Source organism: Nyctereutes procyonoides, unplaced genomic scaffold, assembly GCF_905146905.1.
Source record: "Nyctereutes procyonoides isolate TBG_1078 unplaced genomic scaffold, NYPRO_anot_genome, whole genome shotgun sequence".
In the NCBI taxonomy this organism is placed as follows: domain Eukaryota; kingdom Metazoa; phylum Chordata; class Mammalia; order Carnivora; family Canidae; genus Nyctereutes; species Nyctereutes procyonoides.
Window position 1 is genome coordinate 9,140,449 of NW_026575130.1, and position 26,382 is coordinate 9,166,830.

Sequence of the window (26,382 nt, forward strand, 5' to 3'; positions counted from 1 at the left end):
ACAAGCAAAACAGTAGGCTACTCACATCATTTGGATACTTAGTTTCAAAAAATTTTTTTTACTTGAGTTTTTTTCCTTCACTTTGAAAGGTAATTTAAGTTTTGATTCTAGTGTGCTAAGAAATGTTCTTTTCTAGTATTTTTTCACAAGTATTTATCAGTGTTAAAAAAACAACCAATTTCTAAGTGTAGAAAATAAGTAACATTTCTAAGTGTAGAAAATAAGTGTGAAATAGCAGAAATTCTATCAAAAAGAGCAACAAATTGACTTGCTGTGTTTTTGGTTTTTAGTCTCATTTCCTCTTCCTTTTAGAAAAAAAAAGTGTTGAAGTAAAAGGGATTTATGAAAATTCAATAATTTGGGCAGTATACCTGCTTAATTCCTTTAAGAGTGTTTTAAAGGTTACCTTTAAACCTCATTTAATCTAAGTAATTGGAAGCTTGTATAGGTATCCCTTTCACAATACAAAGTTTTATATTAGAAGATGATTTATAAATGCATTTTAAGGGTGACTGGGTGATGGGCACTAAGGGGGGCACTTGATGGGATGAGCGCTGGGTATTATTCTATATGTTGGCAAATTGAACACCAATAAAAAATAAATTAAAAAAATAAATAAATGCATTTTAAGGAATAAGAAATAATGAAACATTAGTGGAGTCAATCAGTGAATTGATCTTTATCAAAAGAAATAAAAAGGATTGAGGGAAATGTAAGTTTTTTGTACTTATGTGAAGTTTTATAGAAAATTAAAAAGTCAATTCTTAATTTCTTGGCTACTAAAACTTGTGTTTCGAGTGTACAGTGTGGAAATATGGAAATTTTCTTAGACTTTCCCTGTGATTTGATGAGAATACATAGTTTTAAAGAAACATATAAACATAAGGATTTATGATTTTATATATTGACAATGGTACTGAATGAAGAACATTTACTGAATGAAAAAACATTCTTAGAACAAATAATGGGTACATTTCTCATTTAGCCATCTTACCAAACTCCAGAAAGTTATATATCAGTTCCAACTGGGCTATCATAAACAACCAAAGATCCTCCTGATTCATATTTTATCTGAATTTTTAGATTTGTATATTGGCCATCTTAAAATGAACCTTTCAGTAATTCATAGACCTCAAGGAATATGAACATCCACTAAAATTTTATGTAAAATTTTGTGTGCAGTTAGATGTAAATGCACTTTTCTGATATGGTATCAAAGTTGTCCATGACCTAAAAAAAAAAAAAAAGAGGGATCCCTGGGTGGCGCAGCGGTTTGGCGCCTGCCTTTGGCCCAGGGCGCAATCCTGGAGACCCGGGATCGAATCCCACATCGGGCTTCCGGTGCATGGAGCCTGCTTCTCCCTCTGCCTGCGTCTCTGCCTCTCTCTCTCTCTCTGTGACTATCATAAATAAATAAAAATTAAAAAAAAAAAAAAAAAATTTAAAAAAAAAAAAAAAAAAAAAAAGAGAGAGAGAGAGAGAGAGAGAGAGAGATTAAGAACAATTGAATTCTATATGGCTTCGACAGCTTGTATTTTAGCTGATGACTATGACAATGCTTTCGTCTTGTAGTTAATCTTAATATTTTGCATCATCACTAATTCATCTCTCCCTTTCTCTTATTCTCTCCACCCCACTCCCACCCCACAGGTCCTCCTGTAAGTATATTTGCTGCATTTGGGCTCTTCTACATTAATCAGGATCACGTATGTTAAAACCTTGTTAAGACATCCAAATATAATCTTTATTTCAATTAGAAAAATGTTACTGACCTTTGAAGAATATTTAACGTTGGGAAATTATTTTTTAAGTACACTATCTTGGATATGTTGAAGTACAAAATGTGTCAATGAAGAAAAAAACTTTATTTTTAATAGTATCACAAACCAGTTACTCTCCTGGGACTTTTGGAATAACTTATGAAGCTCCTGATATTAAATACTTTTCCTGGAATTCTGAGGTTTCTCTTGCAAGCAAATCCCCAAGCTATTTCGCACTTCTTTTTTCATCTGTTTAAACTTGTATCTGAAATATTTGCATTTGCCAGTCCACCAAATGTAGATGGCAACATGATCATGGAAATGATACCCCCCCGTGGGCTTGGTCCCATACTCCCTCCTTAGGCAACACTCCCTTTGAAGTCTGTTGGAGTTTGCCTGCATAAAGAACATGAGATGGAGCCCTTAGAGAGTTGCACTTTCTTTTTTCTTTCCTTGAGTAGGTCAGAGCTGCAGAATTCCAGCCTGCTTTGCACTCACAGGAACAGATTATCTTGTCAGCTTTGAGCTAGATGTGTTTTTGAGTAATAATATCCTGGATATCTGTTGTCTGACCCCAGTGTTTGTATTGTCCACTGTACATTTACGGTAGCAATGATCATTGGCCTTGAGATATTTTCTCATCCCGAATAGCCAGTTTGCTCCAGGGTTCAAAGACTCCACATTGGCAACTTATCTAAAGGCCAGCATGGTCCGGGGAGAGGGGCTTAGCATATACTCGTTTACTTTATTCAGAGGAAGCATTGGCTTCCAAATATCTTTTGCAGTCTTCCTGCCACGTTCAAGGGTGGAACATAAATCATGTTAGGAGTGGCTTTGCTTCTGTAACTGACTTTCAACTCCTGCTTAATGCTAGGCAGATGGCATGGCCCACGTCGAGGAGTCTTATTCTTTGACTTCATATTTAAGCCTCTGTCTTTAAAACTAGAAACAAACCACTAGGAAACTCTAAAGATTACAACCAGGATAGAGTGTTCAAGACCTTTTTTTGGTGGATGTAAGTTGTAGACATGCCAAGAGATAGTTAAATCTTGCTTCTGTTGTACGGTGACATTCCAGGTTCTAGTATTTCCTCTTTGGCTCTTCAGAAGTTTCAGCAACCATATAGCTCTGGCTTTCTTGGGGTTATCTATTAGTCCAGGTCCTCCACTAAAGATTTAATTGCCTTTTCCTTTCTTATTATATAAAAATAAAATAGAACCAATATGTTTAAGCCCTGAGTACAGGCATACCTGGGAGATATTGTGGGTTTGGTTCCAGACTACTGCAATAAAGTGAGTATCACAATAAAGTGAGTCAAATGAATTTTTTGGCTTCCTTGTGCATATGAAAATTATGTTTACATTATACTGTAATCTATTAAATGTGTAATAGCATATGTCAAAAAATATGGTAACTGCTTAATTAAAAAATATTTTATTGCTAAAAATGCTAACTACCATCTGAAATTTCAGTGAGTCACAATCACTGACCAGAAATCACCACAACAGATATAAAAATAATGAAATAAGTTTGAAATATTGTGAGAATTACCCAAATGTGACACAAAGACACAAAGTAAGCAAATGCTGTTAAAAAAGTGCTCCTATGGACTTGCTTGATGCAGGATTGTCACAAACCTTCAATTTGTATTTAAAAAAAACCCCACTAAACCAAAAAAAAAAAAATCACTATATTTGTAATTTGAAATGTAATATAATGAGGTATGTCTGTATACGCCAAGCAATATTCTAGGCACTTCACACACATTCTTTCATTTTGTCTCACAAAATTCCTGGTGTTACCATTCCCATTGCTCAGTAAGGAAAAGACTCACAGAGGGATCCCTGGGTGGCGCAGCGGTTTGGCGCCTGCCTTTGGCCCAGGGCGCGATCCTGGAGACCCGGGATCGAATCCCACGTCGGGCTCCCGGTGCATGGAGCCTGCTTCTCCCTCTGCCTGTGTCTCTGCCTCTCTCTCTCTCTCTGTGTGTGACTACCATAAATTAAAAAAAAAAAAAAGAAAGAAAAGACTCACAGAGATTAATTACCAATGGTTGCACCAGTAGAGAGGATTTACAAAGTTGGAATTCAATTAAATGTGTCTGATTTTAAACTCTTTCCACTTACCACATTATCTGTATTCCTTATGAATTATGAGTGTGTTACAATATGGATCATTGTTTTGCAGGTTGGGCAGGCAATGGTCAAGTCATATTCCTTGATATAAATAATTATATATAATAAAAACATGCCCAAAATGTAAAGTGGTCAATCCATAAAATAAGCATTCATACTGTCCCATCTTGACTGCATTTTGAAGAAGTTATAATATATTTAGTGTACAGCATCAAATCCAAGAAATAAGTTTTCATACAGACTAAAAGGCTACAATGGAATAATTTTATGATAATGTATGTATGAATATCAGGTACTTTTTTCTCTTTTCTTTTTCATAAAGATAACATGTATTAAAATATTGCTCTGAAGGAATCCATGAAGGTGCTTTGAGTGCCTAGCTCGGTTATCATAAATGTGTTAGCCGGAATGATTTGCCTGACCATTGTGTTACCTGATTGCATATGACATGACATTGTACCTTCCATTTGGGATATCTTAAAAATACATTCATGTTTCAATAAGAAGCAAAGAGTAAGATTAAAATTTACAAAGTGACTTCAGAGTTTTCAAAGGTAGCCAGTTTTGCACTATTTTGGACTGTTTTTAGAGTCAAAGGGGGATGTGGTTTCTCTGTCCTTTTGCCCCCAAAGGAAGTGCTTTTCTAATACTCATGGGTAGCAGATTCAAACAAGTCCTCTAGCTGTAGCCAGAAGAGAGTCAGGAGAGCTGCTTTAACTGGCTTTTTATTTGTATCAGTCTATCAAACCACATAATTTTGCTTGACTGACAGAGATATGATGTTATTGTTGGTAGCACAGAACCCTCTGAGGTGTGAAATACGACGCTCTCGTGCAGCCTGTTCTCTCCCATCTACCTTCAGCAATTGTCAACTCAATTTGAAGCCCAGAATCTTGTTGACAGATGAATGAAGCAGAGTTAGCCAAGTTAAGTTTACAATGCTATTTCTGCCAATGTGGTAGATGAATTAGGAAAAGAAATCTCTGAGGAAATTTTAGATGAAAAACTCTGATATCTTTACTTCAGATTGAAGAAAACAATATGACTTTTAAGTCAATAGTAAATCTTTTCCAGATACACTAATAATTACAGTTTATGGTAAACTTAGTACCACGTGTCACTTTACAGACCAATTCTCATACCAGCCCCGTGAACTAGAGATTTGTGGTACCCGTTTTACAAACTAAGAAACTGGGCGTTGGGCAGGTCAAGCAATTTTGCCCAAGTGCTTACATTTAGCAGTAAGTAGAACCAAAATTTGAACAAATGTCGTCCCTATCTCTCTTCAAAGCCCATTACCCCCTCACCCATATTTCTATAAGGTGTTTTTCAGGCAAGTAAGGTTTGAGATTTACCACTTGCTTTGCAAATACCTTTTGTGGTGTCTTATCCTACACCTTCTGTTATCTACAGTTCCTATTAAGCTTCTCTTAGTTATCTGTAGATCTCCCATTTTCCTTGAGTTCTTTCATACTGCTGGTTACTCAAAACAAGTTTATAAATCATCTAATTCACATCTAATGTGTAGTTCTATGAGCTTTGCCTCTGAGTCAGGAGAATTAAATATAAAATTGTCTTGAAGAATTTCAGAAAATTTTCCTTTAATTTCGTCTTCGTTATATTCCTGCTTATTAAAATATTTTTCTTCCTATTTGGACTTAGAGATTATGCTTTTCGATGTAGAAACTTATTTTTTCTATAATTATAGGACATTATTGTTGACAGAGCAAATCATTTATCTTACAGAAAACAGAATCACTACAATATACTAGGATGGCTAGATAAATTCAAATGTAGTCACCATAACAAACCAAAGAAACAGACAAAACAAGCCTGGAGAATTAGTTTGCGTTTAAAGGCTGTTTGGGGACAGGGCTATAATAGAATGACCATAGGCTGTCACAGATGGGTAGTTCATTTTGGGACACTGAACCCAGGTTTGTCTCTTGGAACAAAAGGTAGAAAAGGAGGATATAACTATAATTCTTACATAGAATAGATTCCCCAGTGTCTTTTTATGTCTTCTGTTTTGAGACATTCAATCTGCCATGTTTGAAAAGGGAACTGTGCTCAGTGGCAATTTGTTTCAATGCTTCCTCTCATATTATTTATGTAGATTTAGTGCCAGATTAAGCAGAACTTTGGAATTCTGGAAAAGGACAAGATAATGGGTAAGAACCCACAAATTGGGGTAATTAAAAGTGTTAAAGTTTTAAAAGGGGGAGAGGAGGAAATAGATATACAAAAATATTGACAATGGTTTTTTTTGCTAGGTTATTTTTTTCTAGTGGTTTATTTCTAGATGCCATATGTTTTAGAATAACTGTAGCTATTATAACAGACAAACCCTGAGATGTTAGTAGCTTACCGTAATATACATTTATTTCTTACGCATGATAGGACCCAGAGTGATGAAGACTGCTATCTTTCATACGTGTGTTCTAAAGTTACCCTGAGCATAGATAAGCAGCCCTCAGATAAGAAAAATAAGGAAAAAGAGTGAAAGGTTAGATAGAAGGATTTTCTTTGGCCAGCACTTGAAGTACAGGGTTTTATGGTTTATATCACTTTTGACCACATTCCTTTGGAAAGATATCTTCACACATAACTGCAAGAGAGATCAAGAAATGTAGCTGTGGGCTCAGAAGAAAAGGTAAACAGATTTGGTGAATAGCCAATCTCTGCTGTCCTGTCTGGAAATAGTTCCCTAAGAAAAAAAAATGTTAAAAATGAATAGAAAGAGCCATAAATCCTCAGAGAGATGTTCATAGGTATGTCACTTGTGTAATAATGTAACCCCTGTCTTATCGTAACATTTTAGAGAAGAAAAATATTCATCAAAACTATTACCACTAAAAAAACAAAACAAAAAAAACAAAAAACTATTACCACTAGAATGGGGCAGCTGAATGGTTTAGTCAGTTAAGCATCCAACTCTTGGTTTTGGCTCAGATCATGATCTCAGAGTCATGGGATCAAGCCCCACGTTGGGCTCTATGCTCAGCATGGAATCTGTTTGAGATTCTTTCCTCCTCCTCTCCCTCCCCCTCTATTCATCCCCCCACTTGAACTCTCTCTCTCTCAAATAAATAAATAAATAAAATCTGGAAAAAGTAAAGCCTATTATCACTAGAATCTTTGAACAGAAAAAAAAAGTAAAAAGGAAGAGTTTGGGTTTTCTTTTAAGTTGGGAATTATTATTTTTTTTTAAGATTTTATTTATTCATGAGGTACACACACACAAAGAGAGAGAGAGAGAGAGAGAAGCAGGCTTCCTGAAGGGAGCCCGACATGGGACTCGATCCCTGGTCTCCAGGATCAGGCCCTGGGCTGAAGGCAGTGCTAAACTGCTGAGCCACCCAGGGCTGCTCTGGGAATTGGTTTTTAAGAAGAGTAGGATATTAATTCCAAGTCCTGAGCCCCATCCTGCCTAGGTTACTTCATAACATCATTGATAATGAGGGCTTTTTAACTTTAAGCAGTTACAGAATTTTTAACCACCAGTGAGCTCTGTTATGGCTTTCTCTTTCTTCTCTGTCCTGTCTCTTGTGCCACTGAGTGACTTTGGTGTCTACAACAGTATTGGATTTAGGGTAAATTCCTCAACTAGGAACAATTCTGGTTGTCTGTCCTGTTTCATATTCCCAGCTGTTTCAGGTGAAAACTTAATGTTTAGTAATACTTTTATGAAAAACTGACTAATGCCTTTAAGGCAACTCTTACAAGATTTGAAAAAGTAAGCAACTGTCTCTCTTTAGTGGAAAACAGATTATTAAAACCAAAGAGAGTTTAGACATAGATCCTCTCTCTCCCAAAGATATTTGGAAATGAAATAAGAGAAAGCTAAAAGAGTGTTTCTTTTGAGATTAAAAAAATAAAAAACAGAACAAATAGCACAAAGCAATGAGAATTATTGAAAAGGAACCTCTGAGTTTTAAAGTTTCTGTTGTCTGTGGCTGATTGGACACCTGAAAACCTTTCTAATATCCAGTCTACAAACAAATGGGATGTCCCATCACTCTTTCCTGTTTGACTTTCCTGTGACCAAATACTTGGTCATGTTGCTACTTCCTAGGACTGTCTGCCTGTGCAGACCTGCCAATATCTTCTGGGGCAAATTGGGGAGGTAATTATAGGACCTCCTCTATCATGGATTTGTGCAGCAATAACTTACCCTGGTCAAGAAAGCCACTCTAAAATAAAGTGCTGCTGGAAAACAGTTTGGACTCCTTTTGAATGTCAGTGTTTTGAACAAGGTCAAACCAGTGATTGAAGGGTACATCATTGTTTCCTCACGAATGTCTAAACACTCAGTCTCTGTGGAGCATGTGATTACAGAGAAGTCCTCAATGTCCCCATTCTTCCAAACTAAGTAATTAAAATGCTATGATTTCCTCATAAAAGGGTGGCTCCTGCTTAATTTCTTTTTTTTTCCTGCTTAATTTCTGATTATGCAGAACACTGAAGTTGGCCTACATTTGTCCTAAGTTGACTAAGTGACCTATTTGATCTGAGTGGAGTCCTAAACTATAATATAGAAAGAATTCCTTCATCCAGATGTTAATGAACTTTAATTCTTGCTTCAATGGAATTAAAAGACATCAAACTGTGAATCCAGAGTGTTTCAGGTTACCTACATATTTGTATGCATTAAAAAAATCATTATGGGGATCCCTGGGTGGCGCAGCGGTTTGGCGCCTGCCTTTGGCCCAGCGCGCGATCCTGGAGACCTGGGATCGAATCCCACATCGGGCTCCCGGTGCATGGAGCCTGCTTCTCCCTCTGCCTGTGTCTCTGCCTCTCTCTCTCTCAATCTGTGACTATCATAAATAAATAAAAATTTAAAAAAAGATTCAGGTGCTGCTAATGACCTAGAAATGGCAGAAGTTTGTGATTCGCTATAGGGGTGAGGAAGAGAGAAGTGGAGATGATTCTCAGGTCTTGCTCTGGGCAATAATAGTGCAGGCCTCTGGGACAAGGAATAAAGAAGGCAGAGGAGGTTTGGTCTGATGGGGAGTTATAGATGCATATGTTCTATACATCCAAATGGAAACATTAAGTAGCCAGTTGGCCATGTTGTTATTCCACTCAGGTGAGAGGTTTGAGCTGGAGTGAGAGCTTTAGGAATAATGAAAGTACGCTGGTTGTTGAAGTGATTGAAGTTATCAGGCTATTCAGCTCATAAAGATGAGATCTTCCCCCACTCTCCTTTAGAGTTTGTCATTTAAGAAATGGGTAGAAGACTGATATGGAGAGTTTAGGGAGGTGGAAGGAGAATCAGAACATACTACAGTCAGAGGAGACAAGAGAAAAGTCTTAAAATGAAGAGAGTGGTGAACAGAGTTAGATACTGGAAACTGGAAAATAGAATGAAGACTGAACAGTATGCACTGTGTTTACCAGTACAAAAGGTCTTGGTGAGCATCCCCATGCACATTAATTAACAACACTTTGTTTTATAGACTGTGGTCTATACCTATCAGCCATTTTACCAGAACAGGTACGACGGATATAATACAAATCAACCACAACTAGAAAACTCATGTATCCTCAGGACAGCACATTTTATTAAAATGTCTCTTTTGATTATTCCCACAATGGGAAGTAAGTATAGCATTTGGATGGAAGATATATACAGTGCCAAGTTGTAACTCATAGCTTATGAGTACAAAGGAAGGTCTCTCATTAGTTTCTTCCTCCATCCCTCCTACCCTTCTTTTATTCCTTAAATGATTTTAAAAATATAGTCCCTGACTCAGACAGCTTTAAATTTGATTGAATAGTCTTCACCTGTGTCTACTATTTATTAACCATATAAGTTATTTTATACTTAAATGCTAAATGAATGAGCCAGATAGTCACAACACTAGCTCTGAATGAGGAAGTTCTATTAAGCCTATGAATGGCTAGGAAAATTGGAACTTGAACTGAGACTTGAAAGATGGGAAATAAACAGAATGGCGAAGAAGGAGAAAATGGTGAAAGAGTGAGTAATAAGTCATTGGAGAGGCCAAGGTCTCTGGAGTAGAAAGCTCTTGATAGAAGTAGTACAGATTATTCTGGAGAGATTGGTCAGGATTCTACATGGAGAGCCTTGAATGCCAGACTTAGCAATATGGATTTTAAATTTTAAAGAAAAAGCTATAGGCAATTGGTAAGCAATAAATGAAAGCCTATTTAGAATGATTGATCTGAAGTAATTTGCAGGGTAGCTACTGGAGGAAACATGAAGAAAATCTAAGATGGGCTTCATCTGAGAAAAGGTACCGAAGAAGATTTATAGGATTTATAGAATGAACATGAGGAGTGAACCAAAGGAGAAGTGAAGGATGATTCTACAGTGGAGACAGAATAGGACACTGTGGAGCAGCACCTCAAAAAAGGAACATTTTATGGAGGAAAACGATATCAGTGTTGAGTATTTTGAGTTTGAGTTATTGGTAAGATATCTAAATGGAGATGGTTATGATTTTAGAAGACACCAAATTCTTCTTAGTGTGACTAAAAAGGATCATTCACTTGGGGCTATCTTCTCTCTACCCTGTATTGCAGGCATGGTTGGAGTACAGATGCTCCCATAAAATGGCAAACAAGGGCAGCCCAGGTGGCTCAGTGGTTTAGAGCCGCCTTCAGTCCAGAGTGTGATCCTGGAGACCCGGGATCGAGTCCCACGTCGGGCTCCCTGCATGGAGCCTGCTTCTCCCTCTGCCTGTGTCTTTGCCTCTCTCTCTGTGTGTGTCTCTCATTAGTAAATAAATAAAATCTTTTTTAAAAAATGGCAAAGAAAATAAAGGCTGAAAATAATCCACTATGTTTTTCCAATAAAAGCAGCCCTGGTGGCGCAGAGGTTTGGCGCCGCCTGCAGCCCAGGGCGTGATCCTGGAGACCCAGAATCGAGTCCCACGTCAGGCTCTCTGTATAGTGCCTGCTTCTCCCTCTGCCTGTGTCTCTGCCTCTCTCTCTCTCTCTCTCTCTCTCTCTCTCTCTCTGTCTCTATGAATAAATAAAATAAAATCTTAAAAAAAAAAAGAAAACAACTTAGTGATTGTATCAGCTAAGGTTCTCCAGAGAAACAGAACCAATAGAATATCTATCATTGAGAGATTTATTTTAGGGAGTTGGCTACATAATTGTAGGAGCTGGTAAGTCTGAAATCTGTAGGGCAGTCTGGCAGAATGGAACCTGAGATGGGGTTTCTATATTATAGTCTTGAAGCAAAATTACTTCTTCTCTGGCACCCCCAGTTTTTGCTCTTAAGGCCCTCAGTTGATTGAACAAAGCCCACCCATATTATCAAGGACAATTTGCTTAACTTAAAGGTAATTGATTGTAAATGTCAATCACATCTATAAAATAGCTTCACAGCAACATCTAGACTAGCAGTGGACCAAAAAACCAGGCACCACAGCCTAGTTACATTGACACAAAATGAACCATCATGGTGATGTTTTCAAATAAGCACCTCTTCAAGCCATACTTCTTCAGATCCCTGCTGAATATGCACAGGTGTACCTTCACACTTGTTCTTTATTTCTGTCTTCTCCCTTTTTCTGTAAATCCTTCCTCCTTCCTTCTTTGTTCCTTTACTTGATTCAGCTGGTCAGTTTTTGTATTCCATTTGCATAGCCTTATAACTTTGTCTATGATGTGTAAATATATATACATCCTTCACTTGCAAACATTCCTGGCTAATTATTATGCAATATATTTAATTGGAAGTTAGTAATCAAAAGCCCTTTCATGTAGATCATTTGATGCTACAACCCTGTGAAGTAGGCAGACTGCTAGTATTACTCTGTTTTATTTGCCAGCTCTAAGTGGGGCTCAGAGAAAGAGAGTGATATCCTTGTGACACATGACTCATAAATGGCATGTGGACAGCACTGAGCTTTGGAATGTTTATATTTTATCTTCCTGTAACAAATAAATACAGATTCACAAACTTTTTAGAGAAACACAAGAGAGTGTCTCCTGCTTGACATATATGAGGATGAAGGATTCCTGGAAAACTGGAATTTGGAACCTATGTAAAAGAAAGAGGGTTTGGTAATAGCATTTCTGCTGCCTGGAGCCCATCCAGATTGACGAAAAGGACAGTAATGGAGCAGCAGGAGCTGGCCAGGTACTGAGGTGAGACAGAAGTTCTGAGGGAGGCAGCCTGGGCTACAGACGAAACCAGAGATGCAGAGGGCTTACTCTTCCCAATCAGTACCCCCCGTGCTCTTCCTTCCTTTCAGATTTTGACCTGTCACATCTTACAGTGTCCTGTGGAAGAATACAAACAGGATCGGTACAGAATCTCTACAAAGTGGCTGAATCACCACTTCCTTTTCTTAATAAACAAATGAAATCCATATTTATGTAGCTAACCCACAGAAAAAGGAGAATGTTTGGCAGGCACAGTAGAAACCCAATCTGGAAACTACAAATTTAAAAAACAATTATTTTAAATTTCATATCACCAATTTCCTTTTGGAGGCTTCCGTTAGCTACATCTATGTTAGGCTATTCTTCTGGGAGTAGAAATATAAGCACTGCAGAGCTTTGTGCTGCCCAAAGCTTTGGGTTTTATAGGACACATGAAAGCATACTTTAGTCCTGTACTGCAGGCATGGTCTTTTGTTCTGATATATAATTTCATTCAACAGTAGTAGACACACATACTTTGTCTCTTGATTTGCAGTTTTAGGAACAATTTCAACTTGCTCCCTTCCAGAGCACATTATTAACAACCAATTGGCATACAGTTTCAGGCTTTTTTCACAGGTGAGAGTGAAAATGGAAAGAGTGGATTACACAGTTCTCTGCAGGCATCCCGAATAATTTATCGCCCTTCTGTTGTAATGGCTGAATGTATATATCTTTCACCATATGTAGCCTTTCATTTAGACGTCCAATCAATGGTAAAGAATAAGAATGGGTTTTTAAAAACCATCCCTTGGAGTGGAACTAATCAGATTGTGGTTTCCTTTTAGGTAGTCTGACCATTGTCCAGTATGCCCTCTATATCCTCAGATCGGAAATGACCTGAACTTCCAGTTGTGTGGGTTATTTATCCTGATGCCCCCACCCCATTTCCGCCCAACCCTCTACTTTGCATATTAAAGTTAAGCCTCTAACCACTGAATTCTCATGTCTGACTGCAGAATGGAACTGGAATGGCCATTACATACAAACTTACTTTGTACATTATATGGCATGAGTTGAAAAGGAACGATCTTTGAATTCTTATATTGTTTACCAGTTTGAAAGTTGTGTGGAAGATGAAGATTTATTCTTTTGCCCTACTAGATCCCCTGGGTTTTATTTGTTACAAATGTTATTTTCTCATAGGGCATTATCCCCCTGTTTAGAGGGAACAAAAAGTACTTATTTCATCTTCAGTTTGGTGATATCAATAGACTTTAGGAAGAGAGACTTTTCAGAACATAAACTGATGGCAATTTCAGATCATTGGAATATTTTGAACAAAATGAAAGACTGCTTGACCTGATATCAAATATCATAATTTGTAAGAATCTCACTACATTGTGCATTCTCTGTAATATGAAGTTTTCGATGTGCACATTTTTAACCAAACCACAAGGCAAATGAATTTGGATTGAGAAACCTTCTATTTGTCATTGTGAGGAGGGGAAGCTTTTATTTTGTCATTAAAGAGTAGGCAATTTTTTTCATTTCTATAAATTCCAATACTTTCTGGAAACTCTAGTAACTAAGCACCTTGATCATCTTCTAGATTTCTCTTCTCTCTCTCTCTCTCTCTCTTTTTTAAAGATTTTATTTGTTCATGAGAGACACAGAGAGAAAGGGGCAGAGACACAGGCAGAGGGAGAAGCAGGCTCCATGGAGGGAGCCCAATGTGGAACTCGATCCCAGGTCTCCAGGATCACGCCCCGGGCCAAAGGCAGGTGCTGAACCGCTGAGCCACCCAGGCATCCCTATTTCTGTTCTCTTAAAAATAGAGTAAATAAGAATACTTTCATTCATTGTAAACTGTTAGAAAATTGACCTGTCTTAACTCTCTGTAGAAGCAGGAACTTAGACTCTTATCCTAAAGTACAATGATTGCTAAGATGTAACCTACTTTAGTACTTTCAGTGATTTAGAATACCCTTATTATATTGTCAGTAAATTAGACTCCATGAACAATAGAAGCATTCTTTTTTAGGAAGAGTTTTTTTTTAAGATTTTATTTATTTATTCATGACAGACACAGGGAGCGGGGCATAGGTAGAGAGAAGCAGGCTCCATGCAGGGAGCCTGATGTGGGACTCGATCCCAGGACTCCAGGATCACGCTCTGGATCAAAGACATGCACACAATTGCTGAGCCACCCTGGCGTCCCTAGGAAGGGTTTTGATAACAGTCAAAGCAGATAGTTCATATTAGAATATTTCTTTCTGGAGACTGGAAGTCAACATCATTTTTAAGTGTGAAATGTTTCCTTGCTACACCTTGCTTTTGCTTGTTGACAGTAGCTACAGAAGGTGGCTTACTCTGAAAATCAACATGATCAATCTCTTAAGAATGTCATCTCTTTTGTTACATACTTGTCCTCACCTTGTCTCACTCTGTGCTAGCTAGCCTTTAAAATGCCTTAAGATACCAAGAATGGTATCTACATAGATCCCTAAATTACAGACCTTCAAACTTCTTATTTTTAAGCTATAACCAAAATTAGCTCAATGTTCTTTGGCATGATCCACTAAGGGTATCATATGAAACCCAGAAATAAGAATATGTGTACTTACATAAAACTAGTTCCTTGTCTAATATCCAAATATATATGTTATGGGACACCAAAGGCTCATAGTAGAGTATTACGTCCTAATATTTGTATTTATGGGTTTTTGATTTCTTTCTAACAAATTGAAAAATGATGTATCTGCAGCAATTGACCGAGATATTGCCTCTTCAGTCAGAATGCTTGACTACTGCTACCGCTCAGACTTTTGTGCTAAGTAGAAAAAAATTTTTTTAGAAGAGGGATCTTTTTCTGAGATTTTTTTTTAAGATTTTATTTATTTATTCATGACAGACACACAGAGAGAGGCAGAGACATAGGCAGAGGGAGAAGCAAGCTCCATGCAGGGAGCCTGACGTGGGCCTCGATCCCAGGTCACTAGGATCACATCCCAGGCTGAAGGCGGCGCTAAACCGCTGGGCCACCGGGGCTGCCCTTTTTCTGAGATTTTTATCTTCAAACCATGGAAAGCTTCAAAATGCATACAATACAAAAATTATAGAATTTTAGCCAGTGGAAACCTCAGTGAGTAAGTCCAAGTCTCCTCTTCATTTTTTGAATTAGAGAACGAAAAGTGGATCCTAAGCAGGTATTTGGAGGAAGACATCTCACTGACACAGAATTATTCTTCAGTGATGAAGATGGATGTCTGAATAATGATATGCAGTATATTCTATCTAAATTAATTCATTTTTAAGGGAATATCTTCTAAAATGCTCCATATTTTAATAAGTTCAGTTCATCAAAGTCATCATGTCACATCGTTACAAAGATTCATCTCTTGCTGAATGCCAGCCAATAAGTTTCCAGAAATGACATTTTTTACAGTTTATTGTGTTCTCATCATCAATGGCACAAGCTACATCAAGTATATTTCTTGAGCAGCACTTAAGATAAATTAGCCATGTGCAGGGATCCCTGGGTGGCGCAGCAGTTTGGCGCCTGCCTTTGGCCCAGGGCGCGATCCTGGAGACCCGGGATCGAATCCCACGTCAGGCTCCCGGTGCATGGAGCCTGCTTCTCCCTCTACCTGTGTCTCTGCCTCTCTCTCTCTCACTGTGTGCCTATCATAAATAAATTTAAAAAAAAAATTAAAAAAAAAATTAGCCATGTGCATTCTGTTTCTACACACGGAGGTTTCAGTTTCTTAAGAGAAATAAGGGCTTTTAGGTAATAATGTCTTTCAGGTTTTAATAAGCCATAAACTTTTACATTCTTGTTTTTTAAATGCTTGTGTGGTTGAGACCACATACCAGCCACTGGACTGTTTGCTTTGCAAACCTTAGTGGATACCATTATTAGCCCATTTTACAGTTGTGGAAACCAAGACAGAAAGAGCTTCAGTGACATACCCAAGATCACACAACTAGTAAGTAGAAATACTGAAATATAAATTCAGGTCTGTCAGGTTCCAGAGCCTGTGCTTTTTAATTCTTATGCTCTACTGTGCCTTGAACAGTAGAAGGTAAATACTGAACATTTGGTTTTAAAAAATTCAACCATATATGAATTTTCATTCAGTGGACCTACTAAATTCTAGGCACTGTGGTGGTGCCAGAAAAAAAACAAAGAAAAATATGGCATGGCTCTTCCATGGACACGCAGTCACAAATAGAAGTGAATACATCTTTAGGTTCCCATACTTTATTGGGGTTTTTCTTCCCACACAACTCAAGTTGTGAAAACTAATTATGGTGCTCTCTTGTCACTGCAATAAAAGTGATTGTATTAAAAAAAACAAACCACCTTAATTGACTTTAACATTATATGGTTTTACAGTTAGTGATGCTGGAGCTGAATTAGATACTGTAATGCATTCTTCAAGAGTATATTGAATACACTTCATTTCTCCTGTAATATAAATGTTCTCAGTTGAGACAGGGAATGTAACTTAGCATTTTTAAAGCCACTGGCTAAATTACCTCTATTGATGAGGCTCGGCAGGTTCTTTCTGAATGATTTTAAGTAACTGCCAAGGGATAAAAGATAGTGCTCCATGGGCTGTAGCCACAGCATGCTCAGAGCCTACTGGGGAGAGAATAAAGCACAAGATCCTGTGCATGAATGGTTCTGTGTTCTGCCTGGAGCATAGCTGACTGACCATCCCTGAAATTGTATAAATGAAAGGAAGTAGGCCAAGGTAGACATTTGTATTAATAATTGGCATGCACGAAGTAAATTAGGCTATCCCATCAGGTCCTTCCTAAAGGAGTGGAAAGGCAGTACAAACCTCCAGAAATGAAGTCTGCTAAAGCAATCTTTTCAAAGCTTTTGACAAACTGCAAACCTCAGCCATTCATTTTTTTCTCATTGAAAGGAGAGTTCAGGGAGAAGTTTCAGTTTGGTTCACACATGTGCGCACGCGTGCATGCACACACACACACAGTGTATAGGTGTATGAAGCGTGGACTAGGACATCAGAGTTACGTAGCATTGTCCTTATTCACAAAGGAAGTCAAGGAATCTGGTTCTGCCATTAAGAAGAAGGATTTTTCACCAATGTCAGAGGGCAGGTGTAGTGCAGTTCCAGGTTCCTTTCGCTCCCGTGTATATTCCCACATGAGCAATCTGTAGTACAGTGGAATCTGGTCCCCTTATTTGTACAGTTATGTCGAGACCATAGGCAGGAATAGCAAGAGGCATCCCAATCAGAAGAGAGAAGTCAAGAAATTCAACCAAACCGTAATTAAGATTTCCAATTTCTTGAAGAAAACAATATGTTCTACTAATTTACATAAGCATTTGTACAGTTGAACTTATTAAGTATAGTTCAGTGGATATGTCACAAAAGTAATGTGAAAGAACAAAAAATATATCTAACAGAGAAATGTAGGTGACCACCACCTACACACTTCCTATATCTTGACTGTCCTCCTTAATACATGAGAGGTCATAATGTGTCATTTTAATCATGCTCTTGCATACTCCTATAAACACTCTTCTCCCTCTCCCTCTGACCTGGCCTGGGAAAACCTGAGCCTAGCAAAACACAACTCACCCTCTACTCTACACCTGTACCCACATCACTGAATGAGGGAGGAGAAAAACAACCCAGTTAACTGGTTTCATTTGAAATTCACACCACTAATCTCATGAGGATCCATCATGGTACCCAGGACTCTGATCTATGTTCATAAACCAGTCACTGTCTTTCTTAGCTATTTCAATCGTTTTTCTTGCTCCAGAATCCTCCAGCATCTAGCATCTCCTTCCCATTTAATTTTGTTGATAACCTTGTTTTTTATTTCCCTGAGAAAATTGAAGCAGTTAAAATATAACTTTTATACACTCCCACCATCAGATCTGATAATTTACTAACATCTGTACCCTCCTCTCCTCCTGTTACAAGGAATCAACTGTCCTTACTTGTGCAGTTGAACTAATCTCTCTGCCTTGCTCAAGGCATTGTTCTTGCAGTTGCCTCCCTCCCATATTAGTGATTTTTCCTTTTTACCAAATAATTCTATTAGTATAAAAATGAAGCCATATCTTCTATCTTAAACAACTTCCGTGACCCTATACCTTTTCCCAGACACTGTTGCATTTACTTCCTCCACAGCAAAATTCATGGAAAGAGTTGTCCACAGTCATCAAAATACTGTTTTCATTCTCTTTTGAATCTAACAAGGCATTCATCTCTACCACTCTGCTGGAAACATTTTTTTTGTCAGGGTCACTGATTATCTTCACCATGACAAATTTAATAGTTGGGGTTCAATTCTAATTTTACTGGACTATTCAACACAGTTGATTGCTCCCTTCTTGAAGCCCTTTCCCTGCTTATTCCCTTGCTTGATAAAACCCTTTCACAGCACTTCTCCTACCTCTCTGGCCTCTCCTCAGCCTTGCTAGTTCTTTTTCTTCTTCACAGTCAGTACATGTTGGAACGCTTGAAGGCTCAGTCCTTGGGCCTTTTTTCTTCTTTATTTTTATTTATTCAGTAGGTGATCTTATGTAATTTCATAGTTATATGTTATCTGTATCTCAAAGGTTCCCAAATTTCTATTTCTATCCTGAACTTCTTCTATCAACTCAAGTCTTATATATCCAACTTCCTACTCAACATCTCTACGTGGTGTTTCATAAACATCTCAGACTTAACATCCAAAACCAGTTCCTGAGCCTCTACTCTCCAAAGCTGCTCCTTTCACAGCCTTCCCCCATCAGGAAATGGTATCTCCACTCCTTTAGTTGTCCCAATCAAACCTTGGAGTTATTCCTGACTCCTGGCTCCTCTTTTTTCTCACACCTCACCTCCCTACTCCTATTCAATCTATCTGCAAATCTGGCACCACTTTCTTCACAATATATGTAAAACCTAACCACTTCATATTTTCTTCACCACTAACTATCCTCTGGCCCATCCCATCGTTTATCTTGCACTTGGATTGTTACAAATGCCTTCTCTTTGTGTTTACACTCTTGCTATTTTATAGCCTTTCCCCCCCAGTGAAATGACCCTTTTCAGATATAAAGATTATGTCACTTCTTTGTACAAAACCTTCTCCCTGTGGCTTTCTGGCTCACTTCAGTTAAAAGCTGACTTCTTATCATGACTTACAAAATTGTACACAACCTGTCCCCTCCACCTCTATGACTTCATTCCTTACCCCTTTTCCATCACTCCCTCTAGTCTGGATGCATGGTCAGTTACCTGAACACCCTATCTCCACTTTTCTGTTCCATTTTCCCCTTTTCCTCTGAACCATCTTTCTGTGACCACCCTATAAAATGCCACCTTCCCACTCAATGGCTCTCTTAGCCTCCTTATCCTCATATATTTTTCTTCTTAGCTGTAATTGCCACCTACCACATTCTTTATAAACATTCTCTTATAGTCTTATCTCACCCAGCAAGAATGATAGTAGGGACTTGGTTTTATTTACTATATTCTTAGCACCCAAAGAACGCCTGGTTCTCTGGAGGTGCTAAGTTGATAAACAATCTGGAGGTGTACTCTGAAGGTGTTAGTTGAATAAATAAACAATCAGCCTTACTCTTCCCATACCCATTACATGCCCAGAAAACTTCTCCTCAGAATCCCTTGAAATTTAGGGCATGGAATACCTCTATTTTCTGCCTCTGTATATCCAAGTGTTTCTGTATCTGTCCTCACTTTCTCCTCTTCTCAGACAAAATGATGCTCCATCTCCTGACCCTTATTCTCTGATACCACTTCCTTTGTGTTCTCTTACATATTTATTTTGCTTTACAATCTATCTCTTTTCTCTTAGCTAAGTTTTCTGTCAGTTTGTAAACATTTTCGATTCTTTCTCACTTTATCACACACAAAAAAACCTGTTCCTCAGCCCTGTGTCCCTTTTAGCTACTACCCTTTTCTTCCCTTCACACACAGTTACTTAAAAGAATTGTTTACACAGGTTGGCAAATTGTTGGTATACATGCTTTCTACTTTTTACCGTTTGCTGGTTAATTCCAGCACCTTTCCCAATCAGAACCTTCTTGTAATCAATTACTCTAGCACACTTGGCACTTTAGATGACACCTGCTTGCTATCTAAGGAGCTTATTCTTGTCTTAATTTCCTCACCTCACTGCTCAATCAATTACAGGACAGATTCTGACTTCCTATTGGTTAAATGCAATGGACATTTTGTGGTCATTAAGATTTTATTCATTCATTCATGAGAGACGCAGAGAGATAGAGGCAGAGAGAGAAGCATGCTCCATGCAGGGAGCCCGATGTGGGACTGGATCCCGGGACTGGATCCCGGGACTCGATTCGGGGACTCCAGGACCATGCCCCAGGCCGAAGGCAGGCGCCAAACCACTGAGCTACCCAGAGATCCCTTTAGTTTCTCTTTTTGAAATTCTCTCCAATCTTGACTTCCGTAACTCTAGTTTGTTGCTGTTTTTAATTCTTTTCCCCCTGTTTCCTTTCTAGGACACTGTTCCTCTCTTGTTTCTGAAATGTTTCTGTTTCTCTACCCAGGTGTATATTTCTCTTATCCTGGGGTGAATGATTCACTAAAGAATTGATGGATAGACTTGAGGAGTTTGTGTGTGCGTGTGTGTGTAAAATTTTAAGTGTTTCATGTATGGATATTTCTCACTAGAGCAATAATAACTTCTATTCAATTCAAAAGGGGGTTAAGAATCACTGCTTCATGCATCCCCTTGGTAATCTCTTCCAAACTCATGGCTTTAGCCATTAGGATGATGCAAGTGAGCACAGCATGGTTCAAGTCAGACCCTATGTTCATATTCCAGCTTCCCCTTTTAAAGCTATGTAATTCTGGGGACCCTAACCTCTCTGAGACTTTGTTTTTTTAACAACAAAATGAAGGAAATGATCCCCAATTTGCAGGATTATTGTAACAGGTGTCATTTGTACACTCTTGCTGTCTTATGATAGTCAGTAAGTGGTAGTTATTATGATGCAGCCCCAAACCTCTTGGATCCTAAAGCACATAGGCTTCTTCATTTGCAGAGCTTCCTCCCCAGTTTCAAAATAGGTTTTCATTTTTAGGGTTCTTTCCCACTGGAGCAATAAGCATTATGTGACTCATGCATTATAAATTAATTGACTCTGCTAGCACTCATTTGTTAGTGCAAAACATCTACAAATGGCAGCTACTGAGGGCAGTGTCATATCCATCTTTCACACAATATTTAGAAAATTGGAATTGGGCACTCACATAAATTTAATAAGCCTGACATGTTTATAAATTCATTTCCAGTATTTATTTGGAATAATCAAAATATCACACTTTTAAAGATCTTAATAAATATCTTTTTATTTTGGAGAAACCAAATTATTCATTATATAAAAGGTAATAAAAATTGGCAATGCAGTAAAAATTGCCTTTGCATTCTTCCAAAAACATGTGTCTTAAAACTATATAAGCTGAAGGGAGGGAGGGGCAAGATGGCGGAAGAGCAGGGTCCCCAAATCACCTGTCCCCACCAAATTACCTAGATAACCTTCAAACCATCCTGAAAATTTACGAATTCGGCCTGAGATTTAAAGAGAGACCAGCTGGAATGCTACAGTGAGAAGAGTCCGCGCTTCTATCAAGGTAGGAAGACGGGGAAAAAGAAATAAAGGAACAAAAGGCCTCCGAGGGGGAGGGGCCCCGCGAGGAGCCGGGCTGAGGCCGGGGCGAGTGTCCCCAGGACAGGAGAGCCCCGTCCCGGAGGAGCAGGAGCTGCACCAACCTTCCCGGGCGGAAAGGGGCCCGCAGGGAGCTGGAGCAGGACCCAGGAGGGCGGGGATGCCCTCGGGCTCCCGGGGACACTAACAGACACCTGCGAGCGCAGGAGAGTGCTCCGAGCTCCCTAAGGGCTGCAGCGCGCACGGCGGGACCCCGAGCAGTTCGGAGGGGCTCGGGCGGCGGCTCCGCGGAGGGGGCTGCGGGGCGGGAGCGCAAATCCAACAACACAGGCCCGGGAGCACAGGGCGCCGGGACACAGCCCAGGATCCGGCCTCCCCCCGGGACAGGCAGAGGCCGGGAGGGCCCAGGACAGCAAGGACGCTCCTGCCCGGAGCTGAGCAGATCAGCGGCCCCGCCCCGGAGCCTCCAGGCCCTGCGGACGGAGAGCCGAGAGCCCCGAGCCCCGTAGTTCCTGCGGAGGCTGAATCCAGGCTTCCAGAGTTGCCATAGCAACTGCGACTGTTCCTCCTGGGGCCCCACGGGGTAAACAACCCCCGCTGAGCCCGGCAGCAGGCAGGGGCAGAGCAGCTCCCCCAAGTGCTAACACCTGAAAATCAGCACAGCAGGCCCCTCCCCCAGAAGACCAGCTGGACGGACCAGTGATACTCCCCCGTGTTCCAATACAACTCGTTTTTGGCCACTCTGCACTGAGCAAAATGACTAGAAGGAAAACCTCACCTCAAAAGAAAGAATCAGAAACAGTCCTCTCTCCCACAGAGTTACAAAATCTGGATTACACTTCAATGTCAGAAAGCCAATTCAGAAGCACCATTATACAGCTACTGGTGGCTCTAGAAAAAAGCATTAAGGCCTCACGAGACTTCATGACTGCAGAATTTAGATCCAATCAGGCAGAAATTAAAAATCAATTGAATGAGATGCAATCCAAACTAGAAGTCCTAACGACGAGGGTTAACGAGGTGGAAGAACGAGTGAGTGACATAGAAGACAAGTTAATGGCAAAGAGGGAAACTGAGGAAAAAAGAGATAAACAATTAAAGAACCATGAAGACAGATTAAGGGAAATAAATGACACTCTAAGGAAGAAAAACCTACATTTAATTGGGGTTCCCGAAGGCGCCGAAAGGGCCAGAGGGCCAGAATATGTATTTGAACAAATCCTAGCTGAAAAGTTTCCCAATCTGGGAAGGGAAACAGGCATTCAGATCCAGGAAATAGAGAGATCCCCCCCTAAAATCAATAAAAACCGTTCAACACCTCGACATCTAATAGTGAAGCTTGCAAATTCCAAAGATAAAGAGAAGATCCTTAAAGCAGCAAGAGACAAGAAGTCCCTGACTTTCATGGGGAGGAATATTAGGGTAACAGCAGACCTCTCCACAGAGACCTGGCAGGCCAGAAAGGGCTGGCAGGATATATTCAGGGTCCTAAATGAGAAGAACATGCAACCAAGAATACTTTATCCAGCAAGGCTCTCATTCAAAATGGAAGGAGAGATAAAGAGCTTCCAAGACAGGCAGGAACTGAAAGAATATGTGACCTCCAAACCAGCTCTGCAAGAAATTTTAAGGGGGACTCTTAAAACTCCCCTTTAAGAAGAAGTTCAAGTAACTCTGAACGTGAATGGGCTTAATGACCCCATCAAAAGGCGCAAAGTTTCAGACTGGATAAAAAAACAGGACCCATCTATTTGCTGTCTACAAGAGACTCATTTTAGACAGAAGGACACCTACAACCTGAAAATAAAAGGTTGGAGAACCATTTACCATTCAAATGGTTCTCAAAATATACCCTAAAAACTACAGAACACTTCTGAAAGAAATTGAGGAAGACACAAAGAGATGGAAAAATATTCCATGCTCATGGATTGGCAGAATTAATATTGTGAAAATGTCAATGTTACCCAGGGCAATTTACACGTATAATGCAATCCCTATCAAAATACCATGGACTTTCTTCAGAGACTTAGAACAAATTATTTTAAGATTTGTGTGGAATCAGAAAAGACCCCAAACAGCCAGGGGAATTTAAAAAAAAGAAAACCATATCTGGGGGCATCACAATGCCAGATTTCAGGTTGTACTACAAAGCTGTGTTCATCAAGACAGTGTGGTACTGGCACAAAAACAGACATATAGATCAATGGAACAGAACAGAGAACCCAGAAGTGGACCCTGAACTTTATGGTCAACTAATATACGATAAAGGAGGAAAGACGATCCACTAGAAGAAAGACAGTCTCTTCCATAAATGGTGCTGGGAAAATTGGACATCCACATGCAGAAGAATGAAACTGGACCACTCTCTTGCACCAGACACAAAGATAAACTCAAAATAGATGAAAGATCTAAATGTGAGACAAGATTCCATCAAAATCCCAGAGAAGAACTCAGGCAACACCCTTTTTTAACTTGGCCACAGTAACCGGAGAAGGACAAACAGTGTATGTTCTCATTCATTTGGGGAATACGAATAATAGTGAAAGGGAATATAAGGGAAGGGAGAAGAAATGTGTGAGAAATATCAGAGAGGGAGACAGAACATAAAGACTTCTAACTCTGGGAAATGAACTAGGGGTGGTGGAGGGGGAGGAGGGTGGGGGGTGGGGGTGAATGGGTGACGGGCACTGAGGGGTACACTTGACGGGATGAGCACTGGGTGTTATTCTGTATGTTGGTAAATTGAACACCAATAAAAATTAATTTATAAAAAAAAATAAAAAAAAAAACTATATAAGCTGAGCAGGTGTCTCTCCTCACATGTATTCTATATGTTTATTGTGTCCTACTAAACATATGTTTGTAAAACTTGTCATTTATTTACACCATGATAGCCCTTTCTAATTCCATGCCAAATGGTGAAAAGACTTAGAGATGTATTATGTTTTAGAAGTTTGATACACACATCGATAGCCTAAAGTATAAGTTCTTCAAATGACTCCGTGAAATAATGCAGCTAAATCCCAAAACTTTTGCAAAATAGCAAAGGTTCTAACAAACTTGGCCTAATAGGAACCCCTATATTACGTGGATCCATGATTTCCTATCATTGGGTGCTTGACTCTGGAACTCTTCTGCCCTTTCCCTACTTCTAGTCTATTCCTAAAAGTGATGTGGGACACATACTGAAAATGAATTCAAAACCTTTACTTACTGAATTTTGAAGAATATTTTTAATAATTTTGCAACATTCTTCCAAGTGATTAAACACACCTTGAATTGAGAAAAATTGGAAAATGGAATTCAAAATGACTGGCCTAGATCTTTGAATGAATTAATTTAGTATGGAAAAAATTTAACAACTAATTAAGATTCTGTTTAAAAGTATTCTGCAGTGAATTAGGTATAATTAGGTATTGTATGATAAATATTTTTATAATCAAGATATTGGGCTAGTAACATTTTGAAAAGTATAGAAGACTAAAGATGTAAACAATTACTCCTAAGCCCATCACCCAGAATGATATATTTTCCTTCCTTTTCTTTTCTTTTCTTTTCTTTTCTTTTCTTTTCTTTTCTTTTCTTTCTTTTGCTTTCCTTTTTTCTTTCTTTTTCTTTCTTCTTCTCTTCATAAAGATAGATTTACAAACATATGTCTGAATGAATACATATGTATACACATGTAAGGTTATATCCTAAAACTGTGTAATCTGTATTTTATATACAATATAAGTAAAATATATGAAGTTCGCAACTGGAATAACATGCATTTTCAGTGTTGTATCATAAGGAAATAATATATATTTATAAATAATAAGTATAAAATTAAAATATAAAAAATAATATATAAATATATTTATATACTTATAATGTATAAATATTTATATAGGAGGATATAAATAAAAATCCAAATCAACTTCAGTAGAATGGTAGGCATCCAATAAATTTTAATGTAAATTAATGCAGTCTTTATCTTACTTATATTTAGTGTGTGAAATTTTTTTTTAAGATTTTTTTAATTTATTTATTTAGGAGAGAGAGACAGCAAGCCAGGGGTGCTGCAGAGGGAAAGGTAGAAGCAGGCCCCCCGATGAGCAGGGAGCCCTATGTGGGGCTTGATCCCAAGACCCTGGGATCATGACCTGAGCCAAAGGCAGATACGTAACAGACTAAACCACCCAGGTGTCCTGTGTGTGAAATTTTTAATGACAAAAAATACACATAATAAAATTCTTTACTTTTCTATGTTCTTATTATGAACATTTAATCTTAAGAAAAGATAAATATGATATTTTATTAGAAAATATACTGTTTTTAAATTATTGTGAGGAGTCATTTGTATATAAGAATAAATCTTTAAGTAAGTTATGTTATTTAATTATGAAAGGCAAATATCATGGAAGAAATCTATCATTTTTTTAAAAAGAGTTATTTATTTATTTATTTATTTATTTATTTATTTATTTATTTATTTATTTATTTATTTATGAGAGAGTGCACACATGCACCTACACAAGTAGGGAGAGAGACAGATGGAGAGAATCTTAAGCAGACTTCCTACTAAGTGCAGAGCCCAACATGGGGCTTGATCTCATGACCCATGAGATCATGACCTGAGTCAGACGCTTAACAACTGAACCAGCGAGGCACCCTGAAATTGTTCATT

At 38.6% G+C, this 26,382-nt stretch overlaps 1 protein-coding gene across 2 annotated transcripts in view; it reads left to right on the forward strand.

The window, feature by feature from the left end:
* Nucleotides 1-26,382, forward strand: part of COL25A1 (collagen type XXV alpha 1 chain) — a 440,527-nt gene that overhangs the window by 239,474 nt on the left and 174,671 nt on the right. For both annotated transcript variants that reach the window (XM_055342488.1, XM_055342489.1), the window contains exon 4: nt 1,651-1,658. In XM_055342488.1, the coding sequence (XP_055198463.1) occupies nt 1,651-1,658 (8 nt within the window). The remainder of the gene's footprint in view (nt 1-1,650; nt 1,659-26,382) is intronic.